The sequence below is a fragment of the Gavialis gangeticus genome, unplaced genomic scaffold (assembly GCF_001723915.1).
Source record: "Gavialis gangeticus isolate Ggan-Ray unplaced genomic scaffold, GavGan_comp1, whole genome shotgun sequence".
NCBI classification, from domain to species: domain Eukaryota; kingdom Metazoa; phylum Chordata; order Crocodylia; family Gavialidae; genus Gavialis; species Gavialis gangeticus.
Window position 1 is genome coordinate 56261246 of NW_017728993.1, and position 20673 is coordinate 56281918.

The 20673-nt window shown below is 43.4% G+C and overlaps 1 protein-coding gene across 2 annotated transcripts in view; it reads right to left on the bottom strand.

Annotated features, from left to right (window-relative positions):
* RGL1 (ral guanine nucleotide dissociation stimulator like 1) overlaps nucleotides 1–20673 on the bottom strand; it is a 146796-nt gene that overhangs the window by 75702 nt on the left and 50421 nt on the right. For both annotated transcript variants that reach the window (XM_019501744.1, XM_019501743.1), the window contains exon 4: nucleotides 9039–9116. In XM_019501744.1, the coding sequence (XP_019357289.1) occupies nucleotides 9039–9116 (78 nt within the window). The remainder of the gene's footprint in view (nucleotides 1–9038; nucleotides 9117–20673) is intronic.

Genomic DNA, 20673 nt, shown 5'->3' on the forward strand with positions numbered 1-20673 from the left:
GGCACCCTTACTGTGACACAGACTGGAACTTGTGGCCCAGTCATCTGTGGGTCAGAAGTCTCTTTCCCCCAGTGACCTGCCAGTTGCCAACTCCTTTGGGGCATGGGTAGGCTCAAATGCTTTGGAGCAGCAGGCTCCACAGCAGAGAGGAGTGATGCGAGGAGGAACAGGCAGCATAGTGCAGCCCCACGACACAAATACCCTGTGCCGAACTGGTGCTCCATGTGGCCAGATCAGCAAGCTCCTTTGTTGGAAATTAATGTAAAAGATATCTTTATTACAAATACAGATATTTCTGCTTTTATTTCCATACTGTGTTCTCAAGAAGTTTCTTTCTGTGTTAGCGGTACCAGTGGAATTCAGGCAATAAATTGGATTGAGCATTTTCTTGCAAGAATTTACCATTTTGATGCCAATTTCAAACCGACAGCTCATACACAGCTTTTTTGTGCTAATATTGTTTGACACATTTGTATATTTAGCAGTTTCCAGAGGCTCTGATGATGGGCACATTCAAACATACACTACAAAATAAACAAAGTTTAATATAAACCCAATCGCACAAAGTGGAGTTGAAAAGTTCATGGCGCAGACACTGATTTTGCCAGCAAGGCCATTTCAGTCAAGAGGGAAGAAGGAAAGAAAATAAAAAGTATGTTGAGCAGACCGTGGCTGCAGCCTACTGACCTCCTATCACCTGATTATTTAATTGGTATGTCAGGGAGAGAAGTTTTCTGGAGAAGGGTTGGACAAGTGCCCATACTGTGCAGCAGCTCTGTGCTGGATGTCCCTGGGAAGAAACTGCCTGTACTCGACAGACCAAGAAACAGATAGGAATGGGAGACCTCTAAGGAAGGCAACATTAGAAAAGCAACATCACAGAAGCCATTATTTATTCATGGTTTGCTCACTATAAGTCTCCATTTCACATTGCATGTTGTAGTGTGCATGTGTCATTGGCTGTAGAATATTTTATTCTGACTCCTGTTTTAAAACCAATACATTGGCAGACTTGATTCAGTACTGAGTTTAAGCTTTGTGGTTGTCAGAGGGGTTCCTGATAGGAAGTTTGTCTATGACTGGGCATGCAAGATTTTTAAAATTCTGACTCAGACCAGCAGAGTTCAGGGAGCTGGAAGGGGGCAAATGTAATTTTTGCCACCTTTAAAAATGGAGATTACAATCCCACACTTTAATGGAATTTTCCCATATTGTGATGTGATGTGATGATACTGTAGCAGCCCCAAAGCTTTCATGCTCAAAATGAACAGGACGTGGCAAACGAAAGGCAGAGAGTCCTCTATGGGTGCTGACAGACACGGAGGTCCCAACCGTAACTCATGGCACTTTCACATAAAGCTCCATGAATTAGAGTGACCCCCCCAACCCAAAAGACGTTCACTGTTGGGTCAGGGGGCGAGTGAGATGGAAATGAGCTACACTTTAGAGCCAAGCCAGTGGAGGAGTCTGGATGCAGCCTCTCCCCTCTAGACCCCCCTTCCCCCAACTCCAGTGCTGCTGCAGTGCAGGAAGCGAGGGAGGGGATGGGAGGGAGCTGCAGGCTGGGGTTAGCCCAACCTGAGCGGGGGGGGGCTCCAATCCACCTGCCCACCCTCCAGCTCAGGTCAGGCAAACCCCAGCCCACAGCTCCCTCCACCTCCTTTGTTCCTTCTGGGGACAGCGGGGCGTGCAGGAATTCCTCGCCCCCCCCGCTCGCTGCTGTTCCCTGAAGCCCTGCTTCCCCCCTACACCTTACCCCTGTGAATGACCTGGAGCAGCAGGGAGCCGAGGAGCCACACAGAAAACCTCCTCATTGCTTCTCACCCTCCCCACCACCCCAGCGATGCACCTCCTGTGCATGGGGCTGCACCCCCCAAAGCAGCAGGAGGCACTGGTGGCACATCATCAGGACCAGGAGGGTAGCTTGCAACAACGAGGAATCCCTGCACAGCCCTGCTGTCCCCAGCCACACCAGGTTATGCCCACCAGCTCTGGAGGCCCCAGGAGAGGGAAACAGGGTAGGAGCTAAAGTCCACAGCCTGTGCTTGCCCCAGGTACAGATCTGGGGGGGCGCGGGTCCCCCCTGCCTCCTGGGAATGCACACAGCAGTGGAGAACCAGCCCACTCCCTCCCACTTCCCTGGATGAACCACTGTAGCCCTGTCCTGCTCCCCGCTGGGGCCCTGCAGCTGTGCATTGCAGCCCCAAGCCCCTCCCAGCTGGGCAGCAGCCCCAGTACTGCCCAGCTGTCTCCTTACAGGGGCCTCAATACCCCTCTCCCCCCACTACCTGCCTGCTGGAGCTGCTCTGCAGGCTGCTTGGGGCCACGTGCATGTCTATGCATGTGGTGCTCCCTGTTTTTCCGGCTTCCTCCTGCTCCCTCCCAGCTCCCTGCAGGCTGGAACTCTGCCAGCCTGCAGGGAGCTCATGGAAAAATGGCAAAATCCACAGGTTTCTCTGGTACAATGTGAAATTCATGTTTGCTTCTAGTAAACGGCAAAATCCACTGTTTACTCCGTTTTTCCATGGGAAATGGAAAACCCAGATCCCTGCTTATATCTCTTGCACTCCATGCAAGAGACTACAATAGAAACTCACTTAGTCTCTTCTTAACTGAAAGACTACTTGTGACCCAAGGCCTGGAGGATAACTGTCACCTCTCCATAGGAATTTTCAGGACTGCACCAGCCATGCTCCTGAGCCAATATAATTAAAGAATGAGTACAGGGAAATTTCATGGAATAAGCTTTGTTTAGGGAGTGTACCCTTAGTCAAGTCCAGCTCTACTGTCCCTAGGACAAAATATGTTACGAACATAAGCAATCAGCTTAGCACAAAATACATTTGCAAAGGGATTATACATGTAGTTTCTTACTAATTCAATTGGCCAGACAAAACATTCATTGCAATGTTCTCCCTTTTCCTGAATCTATGCTACAGACCATAAACTGAAATGTGTTTTGCAAGCACTACTCTGACCACTCTCCTTTTTCCAACATTTTTTCACACATGAAGTTAAAACAATTACATTTTCTCAATTTTATCCTTTTGAAAATAAAAGGGGATTTATGCTGTTTGCTAAATCCTCATGAATACTTCTGAATTCAGGAAAACTTGTACAACTATCGAACAATGTCCCATTTATTTCCTTGCCATGAAATCTAAAATGTAAACCCTTGTAGTAACTTTCTGTAGAAATATCTTTCTCTTCTTTTGACCCTGGGAGCAATTTATTTAGTTAGAACCACTGCTTGGTGAGAGAATAACGTTCTTCCTCAAAGATGAGAAGTCACTGTTATGCTCTACATTAATTGTGATGCCATTCACTGTTTCTCTTTGCTCTTCTAACATTTCCTTTCCCTTAGTTCTGTTTGTTTTCAGAAGTCTCCCACTTTCACATTTTAAATTGCCCTTCACTTGGCTCCTTACTTTTCCTCACTTAACCACATTGGTTTCTGTTGTTTTAGCTTAATTGACTTTACGGGAATGAATGTTGATTGTAGCTTCCCTAAATGAATTTTAAATGCTTCCCACTGTGGATTTCCAGGGCATTAATGTAAAATATTTGTATTCAATTTTCTGTAAAAACCCCCACCCTAACTGAGACAAAATTCAGACATAATGTAGGAAGATCCACCACTCCTGTGGAGGTCTCTATGTCAAACTCACCCTCAGAAATTTAAATATAATTTTTATGTTAAATGGAAGCAGTATTTGAATGTACAGTAGTATAATTTGCATAAATTTGGCATGCACTGGCTATGCAAAAATGTCGGTAACATGTCAAGAGGGAGGAAGCTGTGTGTAACTAGTACAACATATGAAGGCAACTAGTACAATATATTAAAAAGGTAGTGATTCTCAGATCCTTCCAAGGGTGCCACAGTGCTTGGCCCCTGTAACAAGAGGTAAGCAATTGCTCCTCCTCCCACTGAGCACCTTTGCCTCCTACAGACAAACAGAAACTGCAGCTAGTCCTTGCCTTCCACAACTTCCATGATCCTAGCAGTGTGCTCTACCACATGTGGACAGGAAGCTGTGGGGCCGTACTTTTCATCCCAGCCCATCTCCCCTGCTCCTCTCATGCTCCCAGGGCCAGCAGGAGAGGCCATAAGTTCAGTGTGCAAGTTGCTGAAGGAGCACCCACAGCAGAGAGGCCTGCACTTGTCCCCCCAGCCCCCCAACCAGAACAGGGGTGTGGAGGGGGTAGACAATGGAAAAAACAGTAGGGATAAGGTCTTGCCCCTGCCACCCTCACCTGGCACCAGCTAGATTCTAGCTCAGTGGCTCTCAGCTGGAATGCTGCTAAATCCCCAAAAGTTACAGAGGGATGTCTTGAAGCTAAAACAGTAGAGAACCACTGTGATAAAGTGTGGGTGGGTGGGTATGGATAGACGTAACATCTGAAGTGCTTCAGACACCTTTGAAAGTACTTCAAAGCGCAAGCTAAATAGATATATGCACCAGGGGTGTGTGAAACGGGACCTATTTGATTCGGATTTGGATTCGGCCTGAATCGGGAACAGTGATTCGATTCATTGATTTGGATCACTGTCCGTGATTCAATTTGGCCAAATCCGAATCTGAAGGTTTGATGCAGAGAATCAGCAATTTGGACATAGACACATCTTTAAAATGCTTTTTCTGCATACCTTGAGGTACCAGGCGCAGCTCATGAATGCTGCCATGCTGGGGCAGATGGAGCGTCCCACTGGAGCGCGGGGGAGCCCCCTGCATGCTCGGCAGTGAATCCAGAAGTGGATCGGACGTACTTCTGGTCCACTTCCGGGTCTGCCAGGAAGCGTGCAGGGGGGCCCCCTGCACCCACCCTGGCTCGGCAATCAGCCGCAGGGGGACCCTGGGTGCCCCCCAGGAGGCACCAGTCACCGAGCCAGGGGAGCCTGGGCGGGCCCCCAGCGTGCTCTCTGGCAGACCCAAAAGTGGACCAGAAGTAGTTCTGGTCCACTTTCGAGTCTGAAGCTGAGCGTGCTGGGGACCCCGACCCCCCCCACGCTCCTGTAGGACACTCCATGCGCCCCAGCATCACAACATTCACAAGCCACCTGCTACCTAGATGTATGTAGAAAAAACATTTAAAGCTGTGTCTGTGTCCAAATTGCCAAATCTTTCCGAATCTAATTGGAGGGTTCCAATTCAACTCGGAGAGATTAAAGGGTCCTTTGATTCGATTTGGAGATTCGGCCACTGAATCGGGCCAAATCTCCACCTAATTGAATCAGGGACCAAAGCTTCACACAGCCCTAATATGCACCCTCTGAAATGCTACAAATATGGTGCAAGCACTCCAAAAGGAACGCTGAACAAAATAACCTGGGGGCTAGAGAGCCACAATGACAGTCAGCTCCGCTCCCCATCCCCTGTCATCCCACCTGGCTGGAGAGCATAAGACTAAGTAACTGCAGTGACTTTGAAGTGCCCCAGCTGGGGGGACAGGGGGGGCAGGGGGAACAGGGAACTGTATGCCTGTTTGTAACTGAAATGCTTTAAATGTTATGTTTACCTCCACCTGGTACACATGAATGGGTGTGAGTGTGTATGTGTGTGCGCATGTGCAGATGGGCAGTGCTGCTTTAAAAAAAACAAAATATGCTCCTGTTGAATGCTTTTTCTTTTACAGCCTCACTTCCACCTACAACATAAAACTTGACACATTTTAAATGAGTTATGTAAAAGCACTGCAAGATCTGTTACCTTATTATTCTCACCTATTTTCTCTCAATTTACATCTGGGGCAATGTTTGCTCTCACACAGCTGTAAAGCCAGAGTAAAATCAAAAAAGCTATAGGAGTCTCCCTGCATTTACGTAAGTGAAAGCATTTTCTTCATCCTTGTCCCCTCTACTTGTTTAAATTCTTTATTCCATACTTTTCCCTTCCATTATATTTTTCCTGCCATCCTGGTGCACTATTTTCTCAACACCTTTTTAATGTCTGTTTCGTTTTGCTCCCATTTTTCTCTTTAATAGATTTTAAAAGGTTTAGTTTTAGTAAATTACCCATCCTATACTCATGCCAAAGAAACTTTTATGCTTTACCACATCATATATTCCCTATATTTCATATATTTATTTGGATGCAGACATTTATTTTCCCAAGCAGTTCAACTCAAATCCATCATCTGTTTTGCAGCAAGGTCCTGCTTTAGCTCAAGTTTTATGGCTGCTTGACCAAAACACAGAAAGGTCAAAATGCTTGCCCAAAGTCATGAGGGATTCAGGAGCTTGACTTGGACTCAAGCCCAGGACCCTTTGCCTCCCAGCCATTTTCTCTACCCACCACATCTTACTACCTAATTTAAGCTATCATACATGCCCGAATGAGTCTTTCATGATAAAACAGGGGGAAATACCACAAACTCTCTTTTCTGCCAAGCATGGAGGAGGAATCAAAGGATTGAGTGTCCACACTGAACATGAAGTAAATGCCTAGCCAGGCATTACATCTCTTCTTTCAAACAAGCCTTAACTTTCTGTCATTATTAATTTAAAGGTGAGCTTTCAAATGTGAACTTCAACTCTCCAGTACTTCTGCATAGTAAGTGAATGTACTGTATTTTCGTGCATATAGCCTGCACACTGATATAACCCACAACCATGTATAACCTGCAGAAAATTGTATTTTCGTAAAATAGTCCACGTATTCCCCACATCCATGTATTCCCCACCCCATCGAGACATGGCCGCAAGCGCGGGCTCTGCTGGGCACGGCTGCCAGAGCTGGAGCCAGAGCTGGAGCCGGAGCCGGAGCTAGCTAAAAGTGGTGCAAATTGCTGCAGGGGAGGGGAGGGATGAGGAGCTGCGAGCTGTGAGCCCCGCTCCCTGCCGCTGCCGCCAGCCGTGCTCAAGCCAATCCCGCCAGGGCTCACTGCCACCATGACATCAGCCCACAGCTGGGGACAGCTCATTAAAGGCTGTTCTAAAGACTCTCACTGCCCGCCTGCAGCCTCCCCCACCCCGAGACATGGCCACAAGCGCAGGCTCTGCTGGGCAAGGCCACCGGAGCTGGAGCTGGAGCTGGAGCCAGCTAAAAGTGGTGCAGGGGAGGGGAGGGATGAGGAGCTGCGAGCAGGGGGAGAGGCAGCCCTGCTCCCCACCACTACCGCCAGCCGCGTTCAAGCCAATCCTGCCAGGGCTCGCCACCGCCATGACAGCCCACAGCCGGGGACGGGCGGGGACAGGCTATGCTGTTCTAAAGACTCTGCATAGCCTGCACCCTTGTATAGCCTGCACCCATCTGTCAAGTTTGTAAAAACATGTATAGCCCACGGACTATATGCGTGAAAATACGGTAATTATCCCTGTTCTTTAGATGGAGATATTATAAGGCCCAGTAAAATTAAAGCCTTAAACAATTTATGTAGGGTATTACTTTAAAGCAAATCAGTTTCAGAGTAGGCAATAGAATCCAGAAGTTCTGATTTCCAAGGCCAGTACTTTAGCCACTAACTTACATTTCCTCTCAAGTAAACCCAAGGGGAGCAAGGTATTCAGCACTTTATTAACAGGAGACTTACAGGTAAGGTAGAGTTAAGGTAGAGTTTGTACCATCTCAGGTCCAGACTCACCAGCTGCTGCTTCTGTAAGATGTCCTAGAACATGCCATACTCTCACTTCACAACCCCCCAGTGACCCAGTTAAGAAAGGAGTTTGCAATGGTGGGACTGGTATGTCAGCTATTTTCTAATGTATAATCAAAATTATTAATAATAATTTTGTGATGTGGTTTGAAAACCTGTGTCATTCTCTATAACACCTCCCTGCCAAAAGGTCTTAGGAATGGACAATGCTAAAATTATGAAAACTAAAACAAACTCTATTCATAAAACTTTGTAGAAATGTTGTTTCTGTGAAGGAAAAATGCTGAGTAAGGACTTGGAAATCAGACTCTCTTCTTGTATTTACTTATTACTGGTTATTTACTGTATATGGCACATGACAGAAAAAGAATGTTGGACTTGTTTTTCCCCAAAACAAATTAAAGAATTTAAACTACATGAACCCTTGCTTAAGTCAAGTCATTGACAAGCAAGATCACTGGAGTTAAGAAAATTTAGCAAAATGTTTACTGATGGAAGCTCTGATAGCATTATTATGGAGAAAGTCACAGTGATACACTGCAGAGAACTAAAGGGAATCAGTGGTATCAACAAGGGGTAATCAAATATAATCATTCAAGTATTTTATGCTGCCAATGCATATGCAAACTTCAGATCATGCAGATGTCAATTTATAGATGTGCTGAGGCAAGGTTCATTAGACTCCTGCCTCTTAAAAATAAAATAATGTTTCATATAGAACTAGAGGCAGAAAGACAACATCATCTTTTTTAATTTAAAAAATGTTTACAGTTTCACCATTTTGAGCACCATGTGCAAAGCCACCAAAATGTAACCATGATTTAAAAATCCACAATGTTTAATGTTTAATCATTGACTAATTAAACAGTGATTTAAAAATTCCAGCATGTGGGACTTTGGGGAGAGGCACATGTATGTACAGTGCACAATCAGGGCTACATCTCACCTAGAGTCTATAGGCACTTCCACAATTTAAAATGAAATCCATAACAAACAATAACCATGTATATTTGTGGTTAAAAGCACCAAGGGAAACAAACATGCTTTGTTTGATCACCCATAAATTATTTACCCTAAAATAAAAGACTAGATTTGTTCATTTAACGTAAGCATGATTCATAGACACTAGGGCTGGAAGGGACCTCGGAAGATCATCGAGTCCAGGTCCCCACCCCAGGGGCAGGAAGTCAGGAGGGATCATAGGACCCCAGCAAGATGTTTTGCCCTGGCAAAATGTCTCTTGAAGGCATTCAAGGTAGGCACTTGAACCACCTCCAGCGGCAGTCTACTCCAAACCTTGGAATAGACTGTCTGATACAGTTAATTATTTGCTTATACAAATAAGGATGGCTGTGTATTTAAAAAAAAAAGATGATTAAGTTGACCACATCCTCTCTGAATCCTGACTGAGGTTTTGCTGTACAGCATAAAGCCACACTTACTTCCTGAGTACTGTTTTGGACTCTGAGGAATTCTGGCTTCCATCTTCTTCACAGTTTGAGGTCTCCAGGTTTCCATACCTAAACATTAAAATGGATATTTTAGAGAGTTATTAAAAAAAACAAGCTAAATATATTTGGAATGGCAGTACCACTGGACTCATCAGCAGCACTAGACTTCCCAGCTCACACAGGACCATCAGGTGTGATCAGATATCATGAAGGACAATAACCTATGACTTAGTAAGATTTCTTTTTAATATTAATTTACATTCTTATCACTACTCTGAATAGTCTGCAAAAGCACAAAACAGCAGCAGAAAAACCACTTCCAAAGTCAAATAGGAAACCAAATCCCATCAGTTTGGGGGTCTGAGGACTGTTTTGTGACAATGATGAGAGTAAAATATGTGAGGGGCAAGGATTTCAGTTTGCATCAGAGTCAACTACTCCTAGGCATAGCATTTATACATGCACCCAGGACCACAGCACTTTGAACCAGGGCAAAACAGTCCCAGGCTGAAACGGAGCATGGGGTGGGGCTGAGGGGGTGGTGGTCAGTCCCAGGCTCTGGGTGACAATGTTGGCACTGGCTGGGGCACGAAGATGCTACAGTGCAGGGGTAGGAGGCAGGCAGCCCCCACACTTAAGCACCCTTGTGCCCCAGCCAGCCCCTGTCACCGTCTACACATGTTTTCCAGTGCACTTAATGACTCTACTATAAGATAGTACAGTACTATTTTACAGTGGAGTTATTTAATTTACTGCACCTTAATTCCAGCGGTGCATGTGTAGAAGGTAACACTTACTGCTGAGCTAATTAGTCAACTCCACAATAAAGCACATGTGTAGATCCACCCACTGAGTTTCCTTCTACAGGACTTTGCTTTAACATTATTTCTTATTCAACTATTAGTCCATCCTCATTCTGCTAAGGAACAGATTGTGACTGGCCTTTCGGTAGGAGCTGTTGTGAAAAGATTTCCCCTCTGCCCCCATGTTCTCCACACAAAGGGCTGTTCCATTCTCTGAAGTTGTAGGAGTATTGCAACTGTTCTCTCTGTTCACTCTCAGAAGATGGATATCACCTTTCAATGGCATATCACCACACAGAGGACAGGAAGGAAGTAAAGTCCTAGCCCTGTCCCCATCCCTCTGTTTCCTTCTACACCAGAGCATTACCAGCAACTAAATGGTACAATTTGGCCCATAGCTTATAAGAGCCTGATAGATCACAGCACAATCTGGTTTGGCTACAGGCAAAGAAATTGTTATAAAAATTAATTCTATGAGATATCTATGTAAGACTGTATGTCAGAACCTTGCCCAGCCAACGAAAGGTCAAGATTTCTCTATTCAAACTATCTTAGAGAAAAAAGATGAAGAATGTCAGTCTTTTCAATCCCCTTCATAGTGTAACAATTTATGTCAAGTCAGGATGCTGGGAAGAATGTCAATGGTGCAACTGAATTCAAGCCTAAGAAGTCTTCCCCAACCTGTGCACGTAAGCTGGTGACATGATGGACACACTGTTCAAGCACTGCCCATACTAGTACCAATGCTTTGCCCTTTGATGGCACATTTAATCTGAGAATGTCAAAGGTCTTTACAAACAGCAGCTATATCTCAACAATCTTATGAGGCAGGTAAAATATTATCATTATCCCTATTACACAGATGGGGAAATGGAGGAACAGAAAGTAAGGAACAGAAAGCAAAATATAGTGAAATGAAGAGATACTTGAGCTAGTTTTAAAGAGTCATCTTAAATAGTGGAAGTAGTCTAGCTGCAACACTGTACAGTGTAAATATAAAACTTGCAGTCTTACATTTCTCAAAGGTCCATATGCCTCTCTGAGTTATGCCACTACAGCTCAACTGGCATCAACAGATTGTGAAAGTGTGACAGAGGAGAATTTAACCCTTGGAATGAGCCCTTTGAGATGCATGCATGCACAGTCAGTGGCAGAGGGATTCTGGCACCCCCTCACAATCAGCACCTAGAGCAGGTGCCCCCCTCTCCCTGCCCTAGTTATGCTACTGGAGTCAATTTTACTTAGATATGCCATGATTCAATCAACCAATTCCAACCTTTGCAGAAAGAGGCCTGGCTAAGATAACAGGGCCTGATTCCGCATGTTCTTATCCATGTGGAAGCTCATTTTTTCTCTGAGTAGTCGCACAAAAGTTAATCAGAGCACTTATGAAGTAAGCTGGCACCCAGCATGACATACAATACTTCAAGAGACATACACATTTTCTCTCTGCCCTAATATCCCCTTCCTAATCCCACTTGGCCTTTCATAAATCTCATTTCCAATATTAGGAATTCAAAATACATACAATTAATTCCGTTTGATATAACCTCTAACAGGTTTCAACAATGAACTAAATCAATGCAATATTATTCTGAATATATTTCTAAGTGTTTCAAAGCATTCCAAAACCTTTTTAGAGAGAAGTAGTTAGCTATGTTAGTCTGAAGGCAGGCAGATTACCCAATCAGTCTACCAGCAATAGACTACCTGACTCCTATTCTCACCAAGCCACCAGACTTTATTCAAGACTCAGATGTCAGCTCTGTCCCCTTGTCAGAACAGACCATATCATCGTTGGAATAAACAGCACAGATTATAACAACTGGGGTCATTCACCTCTGCCAATGTCATGTATGCAATCCCATGAGCTGATACCTATGTTAAGTAATGAATGAACACCAAGTTCACATCAATTCCAGAAAGACCCACAAGCCTTTGCAGAACACTTTAACATCCTTGGACATGCACTGACCTTACTCTTAAACTCTAAGATTTTTAAAAAACAACTTTGACACAAAGTTGCAAAACAAGAAATCTTCCATGGATAGAACTATGCTAAGTATGATCTCAACTGAATTATGGATTCTTATCCCATTACCTGGACTAGCTTTTATAATCCTTAGTTCTCTTCATTGGTTAACTGCTTCTTTTATCCTCTTTGAACTCTTCAATCCACTTTCCCCTCTCTCCGCAATTCCCCCTCCACCTATGTCTTCCTCCCTTTTTCTCTAGCCCTCATATTTAAATAACTTTATTCCTTTCTATTTAGTACCCCTGCTCTCTGCAGGTCCATTCATAACATTGAGGAAGGCCTACAAAAGCATAAACCCCTCTGAACAAATTACTATATTCTATAAAGTGCCACCCTGCCCTGCCTTTTGCCTAGCCCTAGCAGTGATCTCCAGAACAGGTTTAAAGCATACTGATGGGGCAGTATATTGGAAGGTTGCTGCACCTACTCCAAAGATAGAAAGAGGATTTCAATTCTAGAGCAGCCCATTAGGCACCATGTCTCAGCATTAAATTCTCTAACAAGTATATTTTAAAATAAAATGTAGGCAGCCTTTAATATGCATAGATTTGCAATGGCCAAGCTTTTCCATACAACAGTTTGTAAAGAAAACGTCTATTTTTACTAGAAGCAATTAATAAACATATTTATGTCAACATTAATTCTTCTAAAATAATGTAATATGAAACAGTGTAATCAGTACTACATATTCTCTTTACATGAAATAATAGATAAAAATTTGCAGAATATTAACACATCTCTAAATCTCATTAGTGAAACAAATGTTTTATTGCATACACTATCAGAATGGAATAAATCAACGCAGACATTTACCCATAAGAAAACTAGAAAGCACATCACACCACCCTAGTTCCCAAAGGCAAATCACATCTATGAATGTACAACAGAACATTAAATATGGGTGAGGAGTTGACAATGCCTCTAACGTACAGAATAACATTGCTGCAGACTTCCACTATTCTGTTCTCACTAGGCCCCGGACAAAGATCTATTCACTGAATAGTTTTGTATGAATGCTTTGCATACAAAAAGACACATGAGAAACAAAGGATACCATAGCCTATGGAACTTTTCAATCTTGTTCAGTATTTAGGTTAGTTCCTCTCACTGAAGTACCTAACTGAACAAATGAAACTAGAATCTAAATTTGTTGGACTGAAACTTAAAAGCTGAATAATGGATGTAGGAAATACCCCTTCAACTTGTGTGTGTCTGCATGTATGTGTGTTACTGTGTGTGGGAGTTATTGTTCTCCACTGAATGATAAGGAAGTAACAAAAAAGTCTAGTAATTAATGTAGGTCTCAAACATAAATCCAAGCAAGGGCTGAATGTGATTAAACAAACAATGAATGACTAGTTTTATGTGGATATAACTTTTTTCATTCACTTTCAGTTCACACTGTGTATATATGTATTGCATGTCTAAAATGTTGCTATCTCTGAAGTGGAAGGAGGCAAGCAACCAGTACACAATAAGATAATGAAGAAGGGAAGAAATATATTGGTAAATGAAAATAAGCCAAATGCCATACTGAAAATGTTGTGGGATCTTTAATATCTTTTGGTGCAGACAGAAATGACATTTATCACATGATCAGCCCCTTGAAAGTGCTCTAAAGCCACGTCCTAACAGAAGAGAATGGCTGCAGAGAGCTTGCATTGCACGACAAATTAACCCTCACTGTATGCGGGTTCAAATGAAGATGCTCCAAAGTGAAGCACCTTCATTAATTTTTGTCTGCTCTGGCACTAAACTACTGCAGCACAGTCCAGCCCCCAGTGCTGTCTCTGGATGGGAGGGGGGAAAGGCAGGGTAGGGATGTCTATTCTGGGATTTTCTCAATTGTGCTGAAGGGGAAGGGGGTGGGGGGACAGTGGGACTGGAGCTCCTCACCTCCAGGGAGCTCCAATACACCCAGAACCCCACTCCAGCACAGCTGGGAAAACCCCAGAACGGACCTCCCTGCTCTGCCTTCTCACCTTCCCATCCAGACACAGCAGCAGAGCCAGGAGAGGTGCAGCAGACCTAAGAAAAAAGGTTACAGAGACACAGTTAACGTCTGACGACTCAGGAAGATCAGTTTAACTCACGGTGCTTTCTTTAAAGTGTCATGAGTTAGACTACGGAGCTGTAGTTCTGTCTCTGCCCTTTGTACAGTGAGCAGTACCACAGATATTAAGACTGTCTGAAAGACCCATTCACAATGTATTTATCTCCCATAAAAACCTGTGAACTTAAAGTTGGTGAGATACTGATAGTTTACAAGAATGACCAGTTGAAGTAATTTTATCACATTTATAGTTCACATACAGGGTCTGTAGTAGTACTGATTTTAAAATATATCTCACACACTTTGGTAAAAGCCTTAACTATGCTTTTCCTATATTTTACTGGTTTATAAATATCTTTGGTAGTGTAAAGTGTAACTGGTGGTGACTGAAACAGGGCACAAGTACTTTGCGAGTCAGAACTGTGATTGGAATGTGCAGGGCACTCTCAATAATCAAATGGATGATTTGTCATCATGGTCCTAGAAGGTCCCATGAAAGTATTGGCATCCAGTTCTGGGCACCACACTTCAAGGAGGATGTGGATAAGCTCGAAAAGGTGAAGAGAAGGGCCACCTGTATGATCAAGGACCTGGGGGACAGGCCCTATGAGAAGAGACTTCGGGATCTGGGATTGTTCAGCCTGAGCAAAAGAAGGCTGAGAGGTGACTTGATAGCCACCTACAAATATGTCAAGGGAGAACACCAGGACCTAGGTGAACAACTTTTCAGAAATGCCTCCCACCCCCCAGGAAGCCATGGACCAATGGACACAAGCTAATCGAGGAAAAGTTGCACTTGGACATAAGGAAAAACTTATTTTCTGTGCAGGCACCTAGAATTTGGAACACACTTCCGGCACAGGTGGTGCAGTCACCAGCTCTGGCAGTTTTTAAGAGGAGGCTGGACAAATACCTTGTTGAGCTCATTTGAGCCCAATTACCTCCTTCCTCTCTCGTTGCCTGCCCTGTCCCTTTCTCCTTTCCCTTTATTTTATCCCCTCCAAAATAACACCCCCCTAAATAAGCATTGCAGTAGTTTGATGCTTGCCCTCAACCCATTTTTCACGCTATATATTCTGTCCCTTCCTCCACCTATGCTTGACTGAATCTTCTTAGGGGCAGAAACTGCCCAGTCCCCTCTGCTTGCTCAGTGCCCAGTACAAGAAGACTGCAGTCTTGCTCTGTCCTTTTTTACATGAATAATACAGCAGTATACAGGGAATGATCTCTGGCAAGGACTTGATCCTGCAATGTGCAGAACACTCCTGTGTTGCGGTGTGCTCTCAACTCCCATTAAAGACTAACTGCGTTCTTCAGCACCACTCAGTAGTGTGAAGGAATAAGTATCCACTGGCTGAAGAAGGTGCATATCCCACTGCATTCCTAAACTCAGTGAGAGCAGAGACCCAGACTCTTCAAGCTCTGCTGGACTTGTACCAGTTTTAATTCTCTCAAAACACCCTCAGATCATGCACTGCACAAAGATTTTGCACGCACATTAAAATTTGAAGTTCTTTTTTAACTCAGCTTCTGCAAAGCAAGCAAAAATCATGATGATGAATAATGTTAATAACTTTGGCAGAACTTTTTAAAGACACCTACAGGATTTAGATGCATAATACCCATTAATTTAAAGGATGAAAGTACCCACTTAGTTTTGGGTAACTTTGAAAATGTAAACCTTTGTTTTCATTTTCAAAACCCCAGGCTAGACACAAGATTTGGTGTAGATTGTCTACCTTAAGTATTACAGTACAGCCTTTGTAAATAGGAGAGATCAAAATTTAAATTGAAACTCCAGGCTTGAGTTCAATAACAATAATAACAAAAAAACCGCCAAACCAAAAAACCTCCTTTGAACTCCTAAAGTGTTAAATAGATTTACTTCCAGGACCCTGGCTATGATTAACTATTGTTTTCAGGACTAATAAAAACCCTAATTAGAGCCTGTTGAAATCAATGGGAAACTTTCCCAAGGGATTGGAACCTCTGCTTTAACTGACACAGCTGAACTCTGCCTTGTGTCTGTATGATTTGCTTTTCAAACTGGATACTATCTTTTAATAATATATGCATAAAACAAAGGCAGTTTAATTAAAATGTTAAATGTATGAAAAATTGATTTAAAATTCAAAGCTAAACATGTGCCTTATCTTCCACCATGTGCAACCCTACTCATTTCCAGAGGTATAAAATCAGGGCTGAATTTCTCCCTGAAGAATTGTTTTCTTTTTGCACAGTTTGCTTGGTGTGCCCGTAAGAAGAAAGCACAGCCTGGAGTTGAAAACACTGTCAATTAAAGACCTCATATGGTCATGTGCTTCTTACTGTGAAAAGGCTGAGTCCATGTGTGTTTAGTTCTTAGGAGCCCCCCTCCTGAGAACAGGATCCTACTTTGCTATCTCATATGGAGAGGATTAAAAGGAGCATAAATTACAGGCATCTCCTTGAGCATTCGACCATATATGGAGAGAAACTGCTGATTCCTACATGTCCATATCTGAAATCAAGAGCACAACATGCTGTCTGGAAAACCGTCTTGGAACCTATTAAGTTGTATAAAATCTTACATGTTGGCAAAGCAGAACATTACCCATATATTTTATCAACAAGTTGCCTTAGGAAAGGTCTAAGGTAGGAAAAGATGGAAGTTTTTTCAGCTTTTCAGAGGGATTAAACAAAACTTCATCAAGATGAAAATTGATTTAATCACAGCACAAGTTATTTTGAACTTTTTCCACCTATCGCCTTTTCGTCATGACCCAACACTTGATGAATGAATTTTCCCTCAAGGATGACATCCATTTTTCCATTTCCACTGTCAAGCATAACCCATATGGTCTTCAGCGTAAGTATAACTTTGTGATCTTTTTTTGGTCAGGATAGTTTTGGTCTAAAACCTGCAACACGCTATGCCTAATATTCAGACCATCCTTGATATATATACACATTCCTAAAGTATACATTTCCATAAGCAAAAATTATGTTCTGTGAGTATGAAATTCATCCTTTTGGTGGTCCTGAAGCTGCAACCTACCTACACAACTCGAGTTTTGTCAGATCTATCAATCAATCTAAGATCAAGGAGCCCATTTCCTGGCCTGGGCTTATCACAAACTTTTGCCAAAGTGGTTACAGAGCACTGATACTCCCTGGGCAGTTACGCATCTACAGTCCTTTCCACTTTTGTCCTTAAGGATTAATGCAGGAGTTCGAGTGATAAAGGCTCTCTATGCAAATGTGAATTATTACTAGGGCTCAGAGTCTGATTTGCTATACTGAGAGCTGGCACATTCATTACTTTTCTAGATATTGCAACTGAAGCTTTTTGTCTTATAAAACAGAACACCCCTGACACATCATATATACCATATCTTGGAATACAACATGAAATAAGAAGGTTGCAGCAAGTTGAAATTTTTCCTATCATATCCTAGTGTGCCAATGTAAACTGTGTTAATTAAAATTCAATTAATTTTCCTTTTTTTCCAGTCCTTACTATTGCTTCAAAAGTCCATATTCAACAGCTGTACATACACTAATCAATCTTTTCAAGGATAAATTTAATCTTATTCTTTGTTGTAGGCTATAAAATTCCAGATTATACATAATATCTGAAAAGCCAAGAGAAGTATCCAAGGACATGCAAACTTTACTCCCCTAAGATTCATGAGATGGAAAGGAAATTGTGGCCTCCTGGGATTTCCTGTTCATTCTAACACATATTGTAAAAAGCTGGGGAGAATGCAGACAAATTCAGGCAGCCCTTCCTGTAAAGGATATATGCATGGCTGACACTAAGAGAATCACAAGGGTCAGTGAGATCAGAACTGAGCCAGAAAAAAGTAAACTGTTTTAACAATCTTCCCTTCAGATTCTTTTGCGCTTTTCTGATATTCCCATCCCTTTAAAGCAACGTGTTAGGAGAAAGGCAGTAAACATCCCTACCTATTCTTATCCCCTCCTTGACTCTCACATCCCTTTTGTGCTGATGTTCAAAATACAGAGCCCAGTCCTAACACACACTCACACGGCATTTCCATTTACTCCAGTTAATCTATTTGTCTGAGACAATTTTTTTTAATAATACCAGTTTATGGGTGTCTCCATCTCTGAGTCAAGCTTCCAAGTGCTACTTGCAATACACAATAATTCAATGAGAAAGAAAGCTCAATTCTGGGAGGTGCTGACTTTTAAACTGAGGGCACAGGACTAGGTCTCTCTTGTATTCTTCCCCTGAATTAACAGATAACACAGCACCAAATAAGGCCCTTGCATTTAGGAGTGGACCACAGTTTTGCACATCCAAAATGGGTAACTGCTTATTAATCTTTTTGCACACTGATGAAAATCTGGACCAAGTTAAATGGAATCTCAGACAACATGCACATGCTCAGACCTGGACTAGGGAAAGACATACACAAAGCCTGAGCCTGAACTGATTCAATTTTTTGCAGGTTAGCCTAACCTGCCTAGATTGAATCAGTTTGTAACTGAACAGACATTCCCTCTGGACTGAAGAAATGCAGGCACATGCCTGCAGTGGCTCAGGCTAGAAGCCGGGGGATGGTAGAGCAGACCTCCCTTCGCTTTGACAGCACTGAGGTGAGGGGGGCATGGCCAGGCCCCAGCAGGACTTCTGACTAGGGAGGGATTTAAACCTCTGCCCTGGCCTGCACAGTCCCAGGCTTTTTTCCACTTGCTGCTCAAGGGACGGGAGTGTTGCCAGACACCAGCCCCCGGTTAATACTCTGAGGCAAAGGGAGGGTGCAGTGCATGCATCTGTTGATGATACTGCGCTTTTCAATCTCCTTCTCCCTGCTTTTTCATGCTGTCTGCAAACCTGACAGGCAAGGGAGCCAGCAGGGAGCTGATAACACAGCATTTATCAACCCATCAACAAAACAAAAACCTCTCTCATTAGTTAAAGCTCTTCTTAAACAGCTTTTCCAAGGAAGAAATGGAGAGACATTACCAGCTGTCTTGTTGATTAGCTCCAAAAAGCCCTAAGCAGACACTGTGCTGTCTGCCTGTTACACTGAAACTGGAGACATACACACAGACACTTCTCAGCATTGGTTAGCATACCATATGCCTAGAGTTCTGTGGGACTAGGGAGAGATGGAGGGGGAATCTTTGCTTAAGCAGCAAGCAGCAAGTGTGGGGGGGGGTGAGGGAGAAACAGGAGGAAGCCAAGCAGACCCTGCTGTGCCTGCAGTTTCTGCCAGTGCTCTGACTAAGAAGCAGAGGGGCAGAGCCAGCCCTGTTCTCTGGAGCAGAAAGCATAGCCCAGCCCAGCCCAACCCAGGGCTGCAAAGCTTCTGGAAAGCTGGAGGACTCTGGTTTAACTTAAACCAGCAAGGAGTCTGGGACAGATATTGCATAAACTGGTTTGACTGAAATCAATTAAGTCTGATGATACATTCAACCTGGTTTATCTTAAACCTGTTTCAGCCATTTTGAAACTGGTTTATGTGCACTGAACTTATGTTCTGTTACAGGTTTAAACCAGTTTCTGATCACTTAAATTGGTTTATGTGTAATGTCTGTCCCTAACCTTAAAGGTCAACTGAAGTGTTAGCCCTATATAATAAACACTTTGTTTAATTTTTATTCAATTGCATTTCTATTTCTTCCTCCCAAGAAAATTTGAGGAAGGGAAGGAAGAGATGGACATGAAACAGACTGACCAATTTTTTAATGTTTTAGTGCAACTCTAAGCTCCCATTTTAAATAATCAAAATCTGATACACAAAAATATTAATGGTTTCTTGGGAATGTTAACTTGGCCACACTGGACAAATTGTGCATGTTATGGCATACATGTGACAATTAATATTAAATTAGTTAATTATTAAGCTCAAATTATATATATATATATATATATATTTTTTTTTTTTTTGGCTTATTTTGGCTGTCTGTCAGTCTGTTTGTGTGTGTGTCTGTCTGTAACACTCTTCATCAACTGTGCCTGCGTTGAGAGGGTGGTGATTGACTGCATGGGCTCGGGCGGGTGCAGGGTTGGGGGAGGTGAACAGGGAGGACCACAGTGATGGCACCCCCCACTGTCTGGCCCTGGTGCCCACCCCCGTACCCAGCGGGGCAGGGTGCCCAATGTGCGCATGCACCCCACAACTTCTGTTACCAACAGCTGGCAGGGAGGGGAAGGCAGTAGGGAAAGAGGGAGGAAGGGAGGGAAGCGGGAAGGGGAAGGGAGGCACAGAGCTCAGGGGAGGAGGGGGAGGCACAGAGCTCAGGGGAGGAAGCCCCACAGCTCAGGGGAGGAGGCGGAGGCAGGTGGGGGGAGGGAGCCCCCACGCCAGAGGGTGGAGGAGGAGGCAGCAGCAGGAGTATTTACATGCCTGCCCCCCCTCCCCACCCCCGCTCACCCTTTTGGGGCCGGACATGTAAACACTCCTTTGAAATCCGTCATTCTTGATGGGTAATTGGCTAGTACTAATATAAAAGCTTAAGAAAGTTAATGCATATATTTAAAAAGCAACACAGAAATATATTTAAAAAGCAACAAGTAGAAACTAAAGCATGCACTATATTCTCTTTACTCTAGGGAGATTTGTTTTTTCATTTCCTGACCACTGACCATTTAATTTCATAACCTTTCTGTGACCTCAAAATGCAGTTTTTAAAATTTCCCAGGGCCCCTTTCCCAGGGGGTAGCCTCCTCCCCATACACACAGATGCACACAAACCGCACAGAGAAATTTATCTGCATGA